A 21,162-nucleotide genomic window follows, 5' to 3' on the forward strand; every position below is an offset into this window, starting at 1 on the left:
GACATGCCTAAACTCACCACAATAATCGAAAATTTTGGTTTTCAGAGTTTCAACATTTTTAACAAGTTTTCCAAAGTTTCGAACAAAGATTGTGTGTTCATCAGTGGGAAAAGATGCCACATATTTTAACTGAGTGGTTTCTTTTAATCCAATCGCAATAACAAAAACTTCTACTCCAGTTTCTCTTAGAAGCTGAGCTTCAACTACTGTTCGGTAACTGAATACATTTGATGCACCATCCGTTATCAAAACAAGGATGTTTTTAGCCAGAGGTCGGTCACCTTTTTCTTCCTTGAATATTTTCATCCTTACTGAGGACAATGCCGAAGCATAGTTTGTGTCACCATATGTAAAAGTAATGTTATCCAATGCTTCAAAAATATATTTTTCAGTCTCGAATGTATTTAGATAAAAATGAATTTGTACGTTTGTACTAAAAGTGGCCACACCAACCCTTGCTAGGCCCTGGTCAATTATAGCATCAGACACTGACATCTTTATGAAATTAATGATACTTTTAAAGTTTCTCTTCTTCACTGTTGTTGATGTGTCCACAAGAAAAGCTATGTCAAAATCTAATGACATACAGCCACCTAGAGAATAAGGCAGAATGGAGGGTAAATGTATCAACATTTTGTATACAGATCAAAGAACTTTTACAGAACATTATAGTTTATTAGGATATAGTGATGCAGGAAATAACCTACATTCTATTTGTTAACAAAAATTAAAATTTTAGGAATAATAATAGTATTTCTCTTAATACAATAGATTTCATAACACCATTTACTATTACTTTACATATAATTGAAATTAAAAAATAAATCTAGGTAGAAGAGTTAAAAACAAATTATCTATATATACATATGTACACACATATTTTTACTAGTTTACTAGTTCCTATGTCAAGGATGTTGCAAAGCTGGGGCACTACTATTACCATTGATACTGCAGAAGCAGTAGTATACTTATATATATTATATTATATATATATATATATATATACACTACCATCAGAAATTAATTAGCACCCTTGATTTGCTCTTCACTCAAGGTATGTGCTGTCACTAGTGGCCATATCTCGAACTATTGCTTTGTTGCGAGTTCACTGTTGCGCAGAACGATGACGTAACTTTGTTTGCAGAGCAGTTTGAGAGTCTACAGCCTTATGATGTTGACATAGCAGTGTGCAACACAACTTGGAGTGCGGATGCAGACAAATCTTCCTTTGTTTAATAGATATAGGTAGCGCCTCGCAAGGACCGAAATCACACCATACTAAGTTTTCTCATCGCGTAAGATGTTTTGAACAGCTCATAGGTTAATTGATTTAACCTATTTAATGTAGAAATTTGAGAAGTGCTAATTAATTTCTGACGCAAGTGTATATATTGGGTTGGTGCATAATTCTTGCAGCTTATTTTTTAACAGATATTTTATTCAACAAAAACAATAACAACATGTAACAAAAACATCTTTAAATTATTATTCTGAAGCATATTCACCATCTACTTCAATTACTGCTTCCCATTTGCTTGGCAGACGGTCAGACCATCATTGAAAGATGTTTTTGTTAAATATTGTTATTGTTCTTGTTGAATAAAATTTGTTGAAAAAAAGCCACAATAATTATGCACCAACCCAATATATATATATACACACACACATATATATATCATATAATATATATAAATATATAGATATATATATATATCTATATATACTATATCTATATCTATATCTATATATATATCTATATCTATATATATATCTATATCTATATATATATCTATATATATATATATATATATCTATATCTATATCTATATATATATCTATATCTATATATATATATATATCTATATATATCTATATATATATATATATATATATATATATATATATATATATATATATATCTATAATATATATATCATATATATATATATATATATAATCTATATATATATATATATATATATAGATATATATATATATATATATATATACATATACACACATGTATATACACATATATACATATACACACATGCATACATATATATACACATACATATATATATATATATGTATACATGTACATATAAACAAACAAATATATGTATATATAAACACACACACACATATATATATAAAGCTAGCGAATAACTATGGATGTCAATTGGATAACTATATACTGAGAGAAATAACATTTTTGAAAGTGAAGTTGAATGGGAGTTCACAACACACACATATATATTTCCCCCACCCTGAACCACTTTCATTTCCCATTATCTTTGCCTATCCTTCAATGCCCTCACATATTTACTGCAAACTCTTCCCCCAAGCCTTTCCCAAATTTCTCTCCATTATCTGCTCATCACCTCTTTCCTGCCAACTCACCTAGTCCAAACCTCTATATCATCTAACTTATTCTCATCATGTCCAACATCCCTCAAGAGAACATCTATCTCATTAACACTTGCTTTCTCTTACTCTCTGACTTACTCACTTTCTTTATCTTACTCACTAACTCATTCTCCTTTCTATTTCAACAAGGGTATCCATGTATCTACCCAACTACAAGACTCCTCTCTCTTCCCTCTATACTTTAATCTCTCATCAACTGGCACAAAGCCATCACACACTCAGTACCACTCCTTGCACCCAGTTGAGGGTTTTGGGTCCTGCATGTTACTTGGTGATCCTACTGGTGGTAGTGCCATATGAAAAGCACAAAGTACACTCTGTAAATTGGTTGGCATTAGGAAGAGCGTCTAGTAGTAGAAACCATGCAAAAACTGACAATGGAGCCTGGCATGGTTCTCAGCCTTGCTAACTCCTGTCAAACCATTCAACCCACGCCAGCAGGGAGAAAAAAACGTTAAATGATGACAATAAACACACACATTTACATACAACTGAATTACAGACATGCTATTCCAAAATTTTCTGGAGTAATATTATTTAAAGTAGAGAGATAATTTAGATATAATAAATTATTCTATTATAGAAAACTACATATCAAAAATACATTGCTTTGGGTAGGGAATTAGATAGTTCCCATATTCTAAGAAACTCAACTTAATGAAATCTATTGCAAAAAAAAATAATACAAATATATGTAGAAACACAACATCTTTCTAAAAATTGTCTTTTAATATTTTCTTATAAAATATATTATCTAAGTGTGTCTATGTGTGTGTGAATATATATATATATATATATGTATGTATATACATACACATATACATACACACACACATATATACATCCATATGTATCATATGCATGTATATAGGTGCAGGTGTGGCTGTGTGGTAAGAAGCTTGCTTCCCAACCACATGGTTCCAAGTTCAGTTCCACTGAGTGGCACCTTGGGTAAGTGTCTTCTACTATTTATGGCCTTGGGCTGATCAAAGCCTTGTGGATTTGGTAGATGGCAACTGAAAGGAGTCCATCACATGTGTGTGTGTGTGTTTGTGTCTATGTTTGTTCCCCACCACCACTTGATAACAGGTATTGGTGTTTTAATGTCATAGTAACTTAGTGGTTCAGCAAAATGAGTACAGAGATAGATTCCTTAAATTAAAAATTCTTCAAGGTGCCCCAGCATGGCTACAGTCTAATGACTGAAACAAGTAAATGATAAAAGATATATATATATATATATATATATATACACACATATATACACACCTTGGTGAACCCAAGCTAAACTATCTAAACTGTTTATTGGGAGTTTGTATGAAACTTACCAGAAGATGAAATTACAGGTGTGTGCTCTGTAAGAAAGTAGTGGATATTTCAAATTACTGATACATTGAAGAACAAATAAAATGTTTAAAATCTCTAATATGTATAACATTGGAAAGATAGCTTTCATTAAAAATGGTGATATAAAACAATACAAGATATCATTTGATACAAATTCCTGTAACTTCATTTCATATCTTTCACCAATGTAATCTTTGATACCCAAAATTAAATAAGAAAATGGATGACATCATGACTTGAAAGGGTCAATATACCAGCCTCTAATAGTTGCTGTCAATCTACAGTCCCACAACAATGCTTAAAACAGGTATGGTGTTACATAGTAAAATGGACTTCTGTAAACATAATATTCTAGTAAATTCCCAGTGGGGGCATTCAAAATGGACGTCTGTAAAGATGATATTCTAGTAAATTCCTAGGGATGGCATTAGGTCGGCTATTGTGAAATATGGACTATGCACATAAGATATGATAAAGCATTTGTTAATCAATTACAAGAGATGATTACATATAAATAACTCAGTGTTTCTTCTACGAACAAATTGTGCTGCTCATACACACTGACATGATAGTCAGAAATACCTTTAACAAGATATTGTACACCATTTCACAATTCTTATATAACTTTCAATTTATTCAGGTTTTTCACCCAAAAGGATTCATACGGGATATTATGAATCTTCGAAGAAACATGAGAAGCATAAACTTTGTTCATGTATTTGACAACCTTCCAAGGAATTACTAGTCTTGTGCCAATGTCTAATTATCAAAGCTAAAGATAAGGATTTAATGATTTAGAATTATCTGTAAGGCAATTTAGAATTTACTTCAGTTGAATTCAAGAAATGTATTGGCATATCTATCACTGATATGTTTAGAGATTAACATTAAAAGTGTTTAGAGAGATTAGAGAGAGAGCAATAAAACGTGAAATAAGTTATTTAACATGAATAGATATTTTATCTAACCATCCTAAATTTGAAATAGTATCAAATACAACAGACAAGTAGGAGTATTGCTATGAAAATTGAATATTTGGCTTCTCTGTCTTGTTCTCTTTCCTTTCTCACCATTCATGATATTAAAGGTTTTGTCAGAGCACATCTTATGTAGAATTAAAGACATGATGGACACAGGTAGGTTTAAATTCAAAATATATGTCAACAATCTATCATGGACATCATATTTATAATCATTATCATTGCTCATTAGTTCAAAACTGAAACTAAAAGCAAATCAACATTTTCATCAAAGAATATTTTTTAAAAAATTGTATCTAATTTAAAGATAGCAAAATATGTTATGTATATACATATATATATATATATATATATATATACACACACATATATATATATTTAGAGCTACTAAAATACATATTAAAATATAAAACAGTATGAAGTATACCATTTGATTTGTATTCAATACTCCTAGAATCAAAGATGGACAATAATATATATATTAAAATATTCTGAGAACAAACCAACCTCAAGAAAGATATTTGAGAATTTTACTAGGAATCAACAAGAGGTCTTTGATAAATGTAATTTAAAATTATTGCAACAATTATTCAAAGCAGAATACTCTTTTTTTTTATAGACATTGGAGTAGCAGAGAAATTGTTGAGCCGAAGATAGTTAATTGCTTCAAGACTAAATTTGGAGAGTAGTTAATTGGTTTACTGAAATAGTAGTTTCATTGCAAACAGGTTATCATATGAAAGATTTGTTCCTTAGCTGGAAAAAAATAGTCAACCAAAATTTGATATTTAAAATATCTAATGAAGATATGAATGTTAAAAGATGATTATATATATTTCTGTATAAAATATGATTGTAAAAATATTATTACGTAAGATTTATTGCAAACACTTACTCACACACATGTATACACAGATATATACCCTCACAGGCATTTCAAACCTTTAGCTGATTATCAATAAATCTTTGAAAATGTGTCAATTATGTTTGTTTAAAATAAATATAATATTGAAAATTATATTTTAAAATACTATCATAAACCAAAGAAACTATAACAGTTTTGAAAAATTCAGTATTCAGTTTGTTAATTTGTTCATGTTTGTTCTAACCATAATGTACATAAATATGTCTGTATGTAAATATTCCAATATCACACCCACACTATACATATGTATGTGTCTGTGGGTGGATATGATATAAGTAGATAAACAGATGAGTGTGGCATCTCACTGATATAAATTGCAATGAAGAGAAAATGTACTCAATATTGTTAAGCAGAGAGGAATAACACTTATCCAAAACTGAGTCTATATAACTTATGCAGACTCAGCTTTGAATATATATATATATATATATATATATATACATGCTTTATTAAAATACATGCAGTAATACACACACCAGTGTACACATAATCAATCTAAACCAGTTTGTTCCTATGATGACTAAAGCAGAAGTAAATGTTAAACAGCTCAACACGTGACTGGTTAACAAACACGTTTTCTATTATGAATATGTTATATATTTCAACTGACAGTGATGGTGGCGGTAATGATGATGATGAATTAGAAGAATAATCTATGTTGTAGCTATATTAATGGTAGTACTGAAATAAACAATAATGGCAATGAGATCAACCATGTGTTAGTTTGCTTATATAAAAAGTAGCACAATTGTTTTAAACATGCATTTCAAAAGATATTTTCATGCAAGGCAGAAGATGTTTTCAGTGATATACAGTACAAATCAATGCATGTTGATTGACAAAATGAAGCAAAGAAGCAGAAGTATTGTAATGAACAGAAATGCTGAGAACATTTACCTGTAATGTGTTGAAACGTTCAATTTGATTTTAAATGATTGACATTTAACGTTGGTTTGGTTAAATGCCTAAATTCCTATAATCTAAAAATTACCTTTTAGATAAGAATTATTTGAAAAATAAACATATAAATGACCTAGTTTATAAAAGTAAGCTGTTAAATTCCAAATAAATTGAACATTTCTATTATAACTTATGACAAATCAATAATAGTTACTGAAATCCTGCTAATAGATTTTCAGAGTGTATATAGTGATAATGTAGTGTTTAATGAAAGGAGAAGCCGTCAGTGATAACTTGTGCGTTTCTTGTGCTTGGTGGAATCAAGGATTTGTATAAGATAAATAAACATGTGGTATAATTAGAGATTGCAATGTAAAATATATTTAAAAATTATACTTTTAAATATGATATTTCATAAACTGTTTTAAAACATTAAAAAAAAAAATTAATTAACTATTTAACTATATCTTTAAAATAATTACAAATAAGTTACTGTTTCATATCATAATGTTAGTAGTAAATATAAAACATATTTTAAAAAGAATTTAGTTGAAATTACTTCATGTTAATGATCTTGAAAATCTTTTGATCAAAACAGAAATACATAAACCAAAAGTGAGAATCTTGTTATGAAATGGTCACACCAGTTATTCAAAGGATACTGACTTTGAATAGATTTTAATGTTAAAATCTAACTTGATAATTTTACTCTTCAACAAGAAGATTGTTTTAATTATGTAGCAGATGAGAAAATCCAATCCAAATTAGAATTTATGACTAAAAATGGCTTCTGTTATTTGTTTGTGTAGCCGCAGAATTGTCTAATTAAGAAGTGGTTAATCAGAGATAATGTTTGATTAACATTCCAACAGAAGATGCCTCTATATTTTTATGGGTGAGAGTTTGTTCAGGGAGTTTTGTCTGCTATATTAAATTCCCTTTCTGTTGATAGGATCTGTAACTTATTCAACAGAATTTTAAAATCTATAGTTTATAGAACAAATAAATATCCTAATCTGAAACTATAAATATAAATATTCTATCATTATATTGTGCACTGAAATACATGCCTTAAAATACTAAGTGGTATCACGTACGCTGCAACTTACCAAGGTCACAGAATTCAAATAGTTTGCCCTTTAAATTTTGAAGCTCATGAAAATCTTGAACATTAAATGTATAATCCTCAGAAGGCTGTGATGCAAACTGTTTTAGTTCTGAGATCTCAGCCAATCCAATACCAATGGCATAAACTTGAATGCCTCTTTTATGTGCAGCCTTTGCTTCAATGCTGATTCTGTTAGTGTTCATATTAGAAATTCCGTCTGTTATCAAAATTGCCACATCAATGGCACTTTCTCTGTCACCATGTTCAGGAGTAAACATCCCTGCTCTCATTGTGTGAAGAGCTCCAGCTGTATTAGTGTTTCCATATCTATACCTGATCTTATCCAAAGCTCTAAATATTTCATTCTTTGTGAAATATTCATTTAAATGAAACTCAATATGAGATTGTGTACTAAAGGTAGCTACACCTACTCTAATCAATCCAGCATCAATAGTAGCGTTAGATAACAAGTCTTTAATAAAAGCAACCATTTTCTTAAAATTCCGTTGCTCAACACTCGTTGAAGTATCCATCAGGAAGACGATGTCAGTGCTAGTCGATATACAGCTTTCTGAAGATTAATAAACAGGAAAATTGTAAAATGTCAACTACTGTATCAAGACTAAATGGTAAGGAAGGTTTTAAGATAATTAAAAGTAGAAATTCAGTTTATAATAAAATAGTCTTATAGGATAATGTGATAGTATACTCTATTAATGTTTTAATCTAAATATAATATATTAAATGTAAAAAGCATGGAGATGAAGAATAGAAAGAGAATAGGAGAAACAGAAATATAGGAGAAAAAGAAAACAATGTGTATGAAAGAGTAAAGAAGTACTAAATGAAAAATGTATTTGGAATAAACAGAATGAAGAAAAGTTTATTAGTTTTACCATTCCCTATTTGTGTATGAGTGTTACTATTTATAAACAAAAATGTAAAATTAAAGTATTTCTGTATAGGTTACATGATCTAAAGTGAAATATACCTAAGTTAGAATGTTCCAGAAAACATTTGATAATAAATTAATTAAATAAAGTTTATAAAGATCTAATTAACCACTATTTATAAAATTTATGAAAGCAAAAACATTTGCAGTAAATAAGTAGAAATTAATTAAGCTCTATTACAAAAAATAACAAAAGTCACTATTTAATTATAAATGAAATACAGCTTTGAAATTGAAAACTGAAGTGAACAACTTTTAAAACAAAATTTTAAAAGCTAAATAACTATATTCCAAGTCAAAATATGAAAGAATTAGAGCGAAAGTTCATGAGTAAGTGAGGGAGAGAGAAAAAAAAGACCAATAAAGAGAGATGGCTATACTTGCTACATATGGTTTACAAAGCTAGATTTAATGTTTAATCTAGAGCTGTTACATCAAAACATAATTATATATTCCAGCACAGAGATAAATACTATATGCATTTATCAAAAACTGCTGAAAAGTAACAAATTACAAAATTACTTCTAAATCAACTAAAGTCTGAACAACAATTCATTTCTGAACATACTTAATAAAGTTGAATATATTTGAAGTATTTACTTATTCTTTTTTAAACAATAATAATAACTTCTTACAATTAAAGAAGAATCGTTTGGGGATTCAGTAAATACCTGGGCAAAATTCTTTGAATACTTTAGTTCTTACTCCATGTAATTCATCAAAGTCTTGAACTTCGAATGTATTCTCAGTCGCCGGATGAGAAGCAATACGATTTAATTCTCTTGAGTCACTAAGACCAACACCAATAGCATAAATATGTATGCCATCATTTTTGGCAAGTTCTGCTTCAGTGACAGTATTATAAGAATTGATGTTAGATACCCCATCAGTTACAACGACAGCTATGTTTTTCACATCTTCCCGGTCACCATTCTCTGCTGCAAACATTTCAGTTCTCATTACTTTTAGAGCAGCAGCCGTATTAGTGCTACCATAGGTATACTGGATAGTATCAATAGCTCTAAAAACATCTTCTTTATTAGAATAATCACTAAGATGAAACTGAATGTTAACAGAAGTACTATACACAATAGCCCCAACACGCACAGCTTCTAGGCTAATGGTGGCATCTGTCAAAAATTCTTTCATAAATTTTTGCATATTTTTGAAGTTTATCTGGCTGACACTAGTTGAAGAATCCAGAACAAATACAATATCAGCTTTGGCAGCTCTGCAACGTCCTAAAGAAGGAGGTGGATATATTTGTTAAGATAAAAATGGACAGTACTTTATGTATTGGTTAAAATGAGAGAATTAAAAAGTAGTATTATAAATTTGATGAGGAATGCATATATATAAGTTACATGTTTTAGATTAGATAAATTTAAGATTAACTATGGCAAAATTGAGTTTGGTCACAAATATACAATATCAGTATTTTTGAAAATTTCTAACTAGCTTTTACATTATCAAAATTAACAACAAAATGATGTTATTTTTAGATTCTTATCACTCTTGAATTCATTAAATATTCTTAGATAAAACTTACCCCTAACTGACACAGGTGGTCGTGTTGGGGGTTCTGAAGGAAAGAAATAAAGCTTTTATATTAAAAGAGGCATTAACGGAGTATTACAAGACAGCAAATCCGAGTATATTTCTTAAATATTCCACATAACTTACAAAGTTCCTTGAATAAACACTCTAAAAACTGGGAAATCAAGTTCTATAAAAGAGAGAATATTTTTCTATCAAAACAGGTGGTCGCGTAGTAATTTACTGAAGCATATGAGAGTTGATTTGTCTATAACTGTGGTTGAATGAAAATCGATAAAAATATAAATGAAAATTAGTTACAATTGTAAGGGACATAATTCATGGATTTCGGAACCATTTGTAAGGGGACATAACATGTGTTGTATATCATTTGTTGTCGACTTTGTTACAACCTCTGCAATTTATTAAGTTGACTCAAGTGTATAATATAATTATATTAGATATAAGCACACTGAATCACTATAGTCAATCTTATTAGTATGTAAATTGTAAGTAGGTTGGTTCATCACATCAATAAACAATTGATATGTTCCTAGAATTATTATTAATGACATGTTAATATAAATTATTTTTGAATTTTTATTATTCTTTAATGTTATAACAAGAGACAGGTTATCAAATAAATAATTGAAAAAAATACAGTAACATTAAATGCTTATGCACATTACAGTTCCATGTGGGAAGGAAGATAGCAACCAATGGAATCAATATAGATGTTACTACTGTTACACATTAATGATTTCAAGGATATGGAAAGTAAAAAATTGCACCAAGCTGAATTCCAACTTAATGCATCAAAACATCAAAGTTGAAAATAGAAGGCATATAGGTTAATTCGTAACTCTATTTGAAAAGATAATCAGGTAGAAAAACAATTAAGTTTCTTCAAAATAAGGGTAATGATTCCATTGATAGTATAAAAATGGCTAAAACTTCTTATATATCATTTAATATTTTTTAAATAATAATACTAGTAATAATGTACATTTCTTTAAAAAGTTAATGGGAAGTTTGTTTCATTTTGATAACCTTACTCTTGTTTAACTATACTAATTTAGTTCATTAGATTATATTATCTTAAAATTATAGGGAACAAGAAAATAATTTCAATGATAGAAGATGCAGTTTAACAACAAAAAATAAAGTCATGCTGAGTAATCAATGAAAACTTCATGTGTGTTGAGGTGATCATTCTTACCCGTAGGTCTGGGCTTTCGGGTTGGCATTCCTGAAAAAAAAATTCCACATCAAAAACGTAAATGACATAATGGTATGGTAAAGGATCCAGAAAAAAGTTTTAAATAATTTTTACTTCAAAAAGATGGCTTATATTTAACTTTCCACCTTTCAAAATATTATTTTTAATCAAGTGAAAGCATTACATCCTGTAAGTAGAAATAAAGTAAAAAGAATCCAAACCTCTCTGATAAAGAATGTGAGAAGACTAGTTTAAATGATCTGAATCTGTTTTCTTTCAGATAATCCTCAGAAAGATGAATGAATTTTTATTTGATTTGGTGGTATTTTCTAGGGCTGATAAAATGAAGTACAATTCTTGGGACGGTTGACTAGTAGTATCATTAGTATTGGTTAAAGTAATTGTTTTAGCTTATGTGCTCTGATTTCAAATCTCTTTCTCACCTACATGGGCAGCTGATTTAATCTGTTACTCAATCTAATACCACCACTTGGCTCTTTTTTTTTATAGCAGAATTCACTCTATTGCAAGCTTTCTGGAAAGGTCTCTGGTTTCAGGATACCTTCCACCTTCTTCACTATTCTTGGAGCCCAAAAACTATTCACAAGCAGTACTCAACCCTCTTGACAAAGATAATTTTTGTATTATTATCATTGGGACTTTATTTTACAATTATTCCATTTACTAGAACTTCCATATGATTTTCAATGTTTTCTTAGAATTTATTTCTAATATACAATAAATTAAATAAAATACCAGAAATCAAACTTCTAGGAGAAGTGGGAACTTACCAAGGCAAATTTCTTTAAACATTTCTGCTTGTAAGCCTTTGAGGTCATTGAACTCTCTAACTATTAATGTATTTTCTTCTGCAGGTTCTGATGCAATCTTCATAAGTTCATTAGAGTCTGGCAAACCAATACCAATTGCATAAATATGAATATCTTGATTTTTGGTCAGTTCAGCTTCGTCAATTGTGCGGAAAGAATTAATGTTTGAAACACCATCTGTTATAACAAATAGTCTGTTCTGAGCTTCAGCTCGGTCACCACTCTCTATTCTAAATATTTCATTTCTGATAGTTTTCAAGCCATCAGCTGTATTCGTACTGCCATATCTATAAGGTATTCTGTCAATTGCTTCAAATATTTCTTCTTTAGTTGTATACCTGTTCAGCAGGAACTCAATACGCACATGGGTACTGAAGGTCACAATTGAGACATGGATTGCATCAGGTCCAATAACAGCTGTAGATAAGAATTCCTTCACAAATGTAAGAACCCTCTTGAAATTCCTTTCACTTACACTCGTTGAAGAATCAAGAAGGAAGGCAAGATCATATGATGCAGCGCTGCACTCTATATGCGCAAGGATGAAAAAAAAAAAAAAGCATAATTTGTACAAGTATGTAAATGTTTGGTCTCACATGACATTTGAAATAAAAAGTAAAATAAGTTTAAAAGATTCATTAACAAATAAATAACAAGAATTTATAAGTATACAGTTTTTAAAACAATGTTATTAGATACAAAGAGATAGGCATCATTTCATATATAAAGGCTAATATACTCACATGAAGATTATATAACATCATTACCATCACTAAAGTTTTTAAATAAATTGCTCTACATTTTAACACAATGCATATTATTTTGACTTTAGCAAAAGCTAAAATGTGTATGGAGTTTTTAAAAAATAAGCTACTTAAATTAGAAGTGTGTTGAAACTTAGCATCTTCATATTTGATTCGGTTTAAATAAGTGGAAGTATAATTACAGATGCTTGTATTTAGGATGTTTGTTTGTAATATTTTGTAGCTTTTATAAACTGACTTCATACAGTGCAGCATGAAAGTCTGTGTAAGGATTTTCAATGAATCATGGAATCAAGACAATAAAACATACCCGTTGTTGTAATTACTGGTGTTGTTGTAGGTTCTGCGAAGAAAGAACAAATTTTGTTTTTTTTCAATGAGGTGCAATGTAGATGAATTGGAAAGAATGCAAGATGCAGGCAGGATTTGGTGTAGCATTGGGTGAGGCATTGACAAATGATTTGCATTTATTGTGAAATTATGTATACTTGTAATAAAATTAAAATATGAAGTGCTTGTGGATGTGAAAATGTAATGAATTGAAAAGGAAAAATAATTTGCACTAAATTAACATCATACAACTGTAACTTAATGAAAAGTGTGACTAAAAGTGTTTGTTTTGCCATTGTGGCCAAGACCATGCCATGGCACTCGGCTAAAAATGTAGAAATATGACCTTTTCTTAAAATGAACGAAATAAACTTAATACATTCAAATAGGAATTATATATTATTAATAATAATGGGTGTAGAGATAACTAGATTATAGTATTGATAAAGACTGGTCCTGTAGACATATTTTTAAATGTTTTCAGTTTATATAATGTTTTTCATTTCAGTCAATTCTGAAATCACCCTTAGTATCTATCTTTCAAATGAAACTAATAATAAACAAATTAAATTTAAGTTTTCAAAATCCAACAGAGAATACTACCAATTAATGTGGCTATAATAATAATTAGACTTTTTCCTAGATTTCTTACAATATTTTCTCTAAACTGTTTATTTACAGTTTACCGCAGAAAGAATTTAAGATGTAATGCAGTATAAGAAATAAATTTGAATATATAATAAATATTTTAATGAGAAGAGTTTTGTTCTGTTGTTGCTTATAGCAAAGTTATGTAACATGTAGCCACTATAATTCGCAATACTACGATTTATAATTTTGAAAACCATATTCATAGATCAGGAATATCTTGTCAAAGCAAGTGTACAAAGAAATAAGATATTCTATATAGTTCAGAACTGAATGTTGATTTCAAAATCACAAATTCCTATTTTATCATATTTTCAGGATTTCTAGTTAAAAACAGAAATATTTCAAATGTTTCTTTATGTAATTCCTTGTTTACTGCTCTCTGCACTATCTAAAAGTTAAAGCAATATTATTCTTTATGCTGTCCAAGCTATGCAGGTCTAGACAACAATTCTATTAGTAAAAACAGTACACTTAGATTACTGCAGTCAATGCATGTTTTATGAAATATTATTTTAATCAACCTTATTCAATGAATATTTTATAAATGTGTTATAAAGAAACCTCAAATATATAAAGAAGATAACATATCAAAAACAGTGTATGCCTTGATTTTACATTTTAATGTAGGTTTCATGCAGAGAAAATAATATAGCTTATGAAGATTTTAATAGTAAGATACAAAGGCTCGTAATGGGAGTGTGGATAAGCTGGTGTTTTCTACAGTTGGAATTCTAGCCATAGTATTCAGATTTCAGCAACAAATTAATTTTGTCGATCAGTTAATGAGATGAGTGAACAGATAAATGTAGTGATGCAGTGGTGAATGGTGGGATGATGAAATATTTGAAAATTAATGGATTGCTTCATCATTTGATATCAAGATGTATCCTTTTCAACTGAAAATTACTGAATAAATAGCTAAGACAATTTGTTTTACTCTATGTACATTTTAAGAATTATATTATTAAATCCTGTGTTATTTTTAATTCAATGGCCGGTTCAGAAAACTATGTAAAGTTGGTTTGAAATTCATGTTTTAAAATGATTTTAACATTTCAAAAATTACTTTAATCTATGTTACTGTGGTTTATTTATCCATGTATGTAGTAATATTGTAATATCATATAAACTCTTGACCTGTATATCCTAAAGGTTGGAATAAATAAATGATTGTTAGATAATTATATGAGATTGTTCATCTGTTAGTTACTTAAAAATTACTCTTTAATTATATGTTACACTGAGATTTACATCATTATTTAAATATATAATAGTTATTATTCTCATTTAAGTAAGAAAATTATTTTGAAGAAGTGTTCCTATAAAATAGATTTACTGTGTAACATAGTAAAATGGTTATTGATACTGATTCGTAACCCCTGCCCTCCCATACTTAGTGACAAGAAAAAGGTGTATTTTATAAAGTAATTTAAACATACCTGGCTGAAATTCAGTAAACACCAACTCCTTTAAGCCTTGAAGTTCATCAAAGTTTTGAGCAAGGAATGTATTTTCTTCCGCGGGTTCAGATACTATTTGGTGCAGCTCACTAAGTTCCACCAGACCCACACCAATGGCATAAATGTGAATATTTTCTTTTTTAACTAGAGCTGCTTCATCAACTGTACGATAAGCATTAACATTGGAAACTCCATCTGTAACCACTATAGCTATATTCTTTGCATCTTCTCTGTCGCCACGTTCTTTCTGGAACATTACTTTCCTTATGGTCTCTAAACCACCAGCAGTGTTTGTGCTTCCGTATGTGTATGGTATGTTATCAATAGCTTCAAGGATTTCCTCTTTTGTTTCATATGTATTTAAGTAAAATTGCACATTAATGCTTGTACTGTAAGTAACTATACCAATACGTATGCCATCAGGCCCAAAGTGTGCTTCAGCTAAAAAGTCTTTCACAAATGTTAGAACTTTCTTGAAATTTCCTTCATTTACACTTGTTGATGTATCCAGCAAGAATATTATGTCAGAGGGAGCAAATTCTATATAATAAATAAATCAGGATTAGTTATATACATATATGAAACATAATATACACAACAAAATGATAATATTTAATATAGGTATTTATATCTTTAAAATATGTGAGTGTGTGTGCACATATGTGTGTGTGTGTGTGTGTATATATATATATATATATATATATATATATATATTTACAGGAAGTTTGACAGAATTTGAGGCAGCGAGGACTTTGTCATACTCAAATGGTTACTTTGTTTTGAGTTTCTACAGCCAGATACCCTTCAAATGCCAACCACTGTACAGAATATACTGGGTGTGTTGTTCATAAACCAGCACTTGTGAACCTACCATATAGCTTCCAAAATGCAAATTCTCTTTGAATGAGTGAGATTAGAGTAGAAAAGGAGGCAGCATTATATGAGTAGCTGAGAAGTTAGTGTGAAAGAAGTGGGCAGAACAAAGTTTGGCTGTAGAAGAGCTACATGGCTTCTCACATTATACAAGCGTAGGTGGGAGTAGTCAGGATGAAACTGGAAAAAGAGACAAAGATGCTGGTGATGTGTCTGGATTGGCACTGGTAATAGAAGAGGTAAGGTGGGTGGGCAGAGGTTGAAAGAGTTTATGAGAAAAGTGATGAATGGTTAGAGACAGGATAAGGATGCACAAGAGTTGGAGTGGAGGTGGGGATATCAAAGACAAATATGAGTGAGAGTGTGTGATGACTGTAGAGATTGAGTAAGGTAGAGAGATAAATGTTGTGAATTGCTGGACAAGGGTAGAAGGGCGATTGGTGATACATATGAGTTGGAGGATAGCAGAAGAGAGAATGTGCTGACTGACAGTACAGAAGAGGTAAGAACTGCAGAATAGTACTCATAATACAGCAGACATGTGAGGTTGAGAGAAAGAGAGATTGCATATGGGTTGGTAGGATGTAAGAGTGTGAGGGAGAGACTGATATAGAGCAGGGGAGAGTGAGAGATGTATAGCAACAAGGGCAAGTCAACACAAAGTGATTTAGTGGGAAGAAGTAGTGGGGGGTGGAGCAATCAATATAAAATGTAAGTGGAGTAGGACAATGTTAAGAATGAAGAAATGATGCCAAAATTACAATGAAAAGTGGAATTTATGCAAACAGGTGTGTAATGTATGTTGTGAGCCTCAGCCAGATCTACTCATGGCAAGAAACACAGAAACAAATTCTCCTAGATTGGTAAGAGATGAGGTGCATAGAGTAATCATATTGCCAGCAAAGAAATGGATAGATACAGTAACTGAAGTAGCCAGGGTGTGCAATAAGATAATTGAGCTTAGGCTGACATTCGACAACAGGATAGAGAAATAAGACCGTATTATGAAACTCTTCTGCAGACCATTTCTAACTTGACAGTAGTACAGAGATAAAATGATTAAGAATAAGAAGGCAGTGAAGGCATCTGGTCCATCAGGAATCATTGGTGAGATTTAAATATTTGGTGGCGTGGGATACAGGCAGGACACCCATATAGAAAATCATATAGTATAATTGACTGGCATAGTAGCATTATTGTCAATGGTTATAAGAGCGAAGGTGACACAGGAAACTACAGAGGTATTAAACTTGCAGGCTATGAAAATTACCAAACAAATTATATTGCAACTGATTAGTTGGAAAATTAACACAGATGTGAAGCAGTTGAGTTTGGTTCAAAAAATACCATTAATGCCAACTTTCAACTGAGACAGGTAAAGAGGAAATATCTCACCAGGAACAAGACCCTATACTTAGTTTTGTTGACCTAGATCAGGGGTCCCCAAACTTTTATAGACCATCAACCCCTTCATAAAATCTTTGATCCCCTCATCGACCCACAGGCATGTACAAGAAAATAAATAAATAATAATTAAGTAAATGTGCATTTATCAACCCTTGAATAGTCCTATTGACCCTCACAGGTTGATATCGACTACATTGGAAACCCCTGACCAAGACAATGCCTTCAACAGGGATCCAAGCTCTGTGATCTGGTGATTACTGAGGACACTTTGAGTAGGTAAATGGTTTGTGAGAGTTGTATATGCCATGTATGTACAGAAATGAAGTCATTACTGTGAGAGTTACTAATGAGTATAATGGTAATTTCAGCATGAAGACAGAGGTACACCAAAAATTAGTCTTTAGTCCTTTTCCTTTCATTATAGTCATCTCAGCATAATAGAAGAGTTTAAGTCTAGATGACTATGATTGAGATTACAAAGGGCATCCAGCTGTAGAAAATAAGCTAAAACAGACAATGAATCCTGGTATGACCCCTGACCTTGCTAGTTTCTGTCAAGCCATCCACCCCATGTCAGCATGGAAAACGGATATTAAATGATGACGATATCATCATCATCATCATTTAACGTCCGCTTTCCATGCTAGCATGGGTATATATATATATATATATATATATGTATTAAATATTTCTGATTATATTTTAGATATTTCAATTAACCTGAAGATTGACTGTAACCATAACTCGAATTATCACAAATTGTACAGCCATGAAACGATCGTAGTGTTTTACTCTTTATCTTTTATTAAACTTTTAATACTTTTGATATATATCTAAAATAATATAAATTAATTAATTTTATGTATTGGCTTATGTTTTTCATTGTTTGATTTGCCTAATAGTGGTTTTATCTCTAATTTAATATAATATAATATAATATATTTATACTATAAAATTGGATTTAATCCTAAATCTGATTTTTCCCTGTAAGTTTGGATTTATTCCCTAATATTTTATATATATATATATATATATATATATATATATATGTACATATATATTGATGTATGTATATGTATATACTCACACTCACACACACAAATAGATAGATGAATGGTTTGGTAGATAGATCTATCTATCTATCTATCTATCTCTCTATATATATGTATACACACACACACAAAATGAGTGTAAGTATATTCCCAAAATACATTATTTTATGGAATAGAAACATTACCCTATACAAACATTGTAGTTGTATAAAATATTGGAGGCAATTTGAAGTAAGATGTTTTAACATTAACACAATAATGGAATATATATAATATTGTAACAAACAAGCAGCTTACCTGGTTCAGCTGGTGTTGTTGGAGGTTCTATGGGGAAAAGAAAATTCAGCACAAAATTTATAAGTATTTAGACATAATTACATAAGATAAAATTTGTTAAACTTTAGAATTAATAGTTAGATAATGTGAGATAATTAAAAACAAATTATAAATTATACATATGGATATATGTTAGCTTTTATTGATTACATTTTTGTTTTCAAAGAAGAAAATGACTCAGTCAGGTGAGATGATGACAGAACATATCAAAAATATGTTTCAGAAGAAATGCAGGATTAAGAAGACTGCTGATTTTGTTATGTATATTTGTCCTTAACATAAGATGGTGTGCACTTGAGTAAAAATATATGTAAAGAAACTCTTTCAAGAAATTGATCTTTAAGTGTTGTATTTCTCCTCTTAATTGTCTTTATAATTTACACACACATTTATCCATAATGTTTTTGGTAATAAAACTTACCAGAACAGAATTTGGAAAACACCTCTTCTTTTATTTTAACAAGCTCATTGAAATCATCAACTCTAAAACTGTTTTCTGAAGCTGGTTTCGATGCTATATTTTGTAATTCTGTTTGTTCAGTTAAACGGATACCAATTGCATAAATATGAATTCCTGCTGAATGCGCGCGCAAAGCCTCTATTATAGTATATTTTGGTTCAATATTAGAAACCCCATCAGTAAGTACAAGGGCTATGTTAGGTGCATCTTCTCTATCTCCATTTTCAGGTGTGAACATTTTAGTTCTCATGATTCGCAGAGCTGCTGCAGTATTAGTGTCTCCATATCTATATTCAACATCATCTATAGCAGTAAAAAGTGCACTTTTGGTTGAATATTGCTTCAGGTGAAACTGAACATGCACATGAGTGCTATAAACTAGAATACCAACACGCACACCACCTGAATCAACATTTGCATCAGACAAAAAGTGTTTTGCAAACGTGAGCATTTTCTTAAAATCTTTTGCACTGACACTACTTGAAGAATCCAAGAGAAGAACAATATCAGCATGAGATGCTCTGCAGGCTGGTAGTTTAGGAAAAGAAAAAACGAGGTGTTAGTAAGTCGCATTGCGCACTTGATAATCATGCAAAACATCTAATATCTTTCTATGGTATTTTATATCCATGCATAGTATTTCTAAATAATTTAATTTTCATATATTAGTAGTTTAATATCCATGTTTAACCAATAAATTCATTAAAATATAAATGTTTTCCAAACTAGAGAAGAAAGCTTTGGAAATAAGATATAGAAACCAAGATAAATATTGAAATTGTATTCTGAATATACTGAAAATGCTTGAATTATGGACAATGCCTACATATTTTACTTTCAAATTTTAGTCAATGAAATTCCTTGATTTTATCTTATTTTCTTACATTGCATCTTCTATGTTTTTCATTATATATTTGAAATGTCAGGGATCTATGTTTTTATATTTTTCTTCATTTATAATTACTTGAATTTCTTTAAACACTAATTTCCAATAAGAAAACAAGTTTAGCAATCCACAAATACTGAATCAGACAAATCAGTATAATTTGTACAGTATTATGGTTAAAATTAACTATCTCTGGTAGAATAAAAAGTAAAAATAGAAAATAGTTTTCAATGCAATTTGATAATTTATTATCACTTACAGTGAATGTATAAACTGCAGTAAAAGCATAATATACTTAATGAATAGCACATAAAAAATGCTTAATGAATATCATATGAAATCCTTTATTAGAGTAGAGGGAATGACGTCTCTACTCTCTTATCTAATTATATTGCCCATGTGTGAACTCTTCAATCAGTTTTTCCTTTTTGATGTAGTATTTAGTTTCTGGTTATAAGAGACGTTAACAATCTATTTCAAATTAATGGTTCAGTACAAATTTTAAAATAATGAACATGGTACCAAGGAAAGCATCTCTATACTAACTTTGACAAAGGGTTTGAAGAGCATAAATGATTAATTCATGAGTTCTATTGAAAATGGTGAAATAAAAATATCAAATTAGAGACATAGCTTTTGAAGTTTGTCAAGTAAGAGTTTAAATGTAATTTTAATAGGGCAAGCTAAAATATCATTATACACCAAAAATAAATTTG

The 21,162-nt window shown here is 30.0% G+C and overlaps 1 protein-coding gene across 1 annotated transcript in view; it reads right to left on the bottom strand.

The window, feature by feature from the left end:
• The window catches only part of LOC115223644, a 207,068-nt gene that overhangs the window by 46,828 nt on the left and 139,078 nt on the right, over positions 1–21,162 (bottom strand). The window contains exons 53-61 of the mRNA XM_036512623.1: positions 19,062–19,088; positions 15,412–15,972; positions 13,302–13,334; positions 12,189–12,755; positions 11,398–11,427; positions 10,192–10,224; positions 9,314–9,883; positions 7,692–8,261; positions 18–593 (exon numbers count right to left, since the gene is read on the bottom strand). Of these exons, the coding sequence (XP_036368516.1) occupies positions 18–593; positions 7,692–8,261; positions 9,314–9,883; positions 10,192–10,224; positions 11,398–11,427; positions 12,189–12,755; positions 13,302–13,334; positions 15,412–15,972; positions 19,062–19,088 (2,967 nt within the window). The remainder of the gene's footprint in view (positions 1–17; positions 594–7,691; positions 8,262–9,313; positions 9,884–10,191; positions 10,225–11,397; positions 11,428–12,188; positions 12,756–13,301; positions 13,335–15,411; positions 15,973–19,061; positions 19,089–21,162) is intronic.

Source organism: Octopus sinensis, linkage group LG23 (genome assembly GCF_006345805.1).
Source record: "Octopus sinensis linkage group LG23, ASM634580v1, whole genome shotgun sequence".
In the NCBI taxonomy this organism is placed as follows: domain Eukaryota; kingdom Metazoa; phylum Mollusca; class Cephalopoda; order Octopoda; family Octopodidae; genus Octopus; species Octopus sinensis.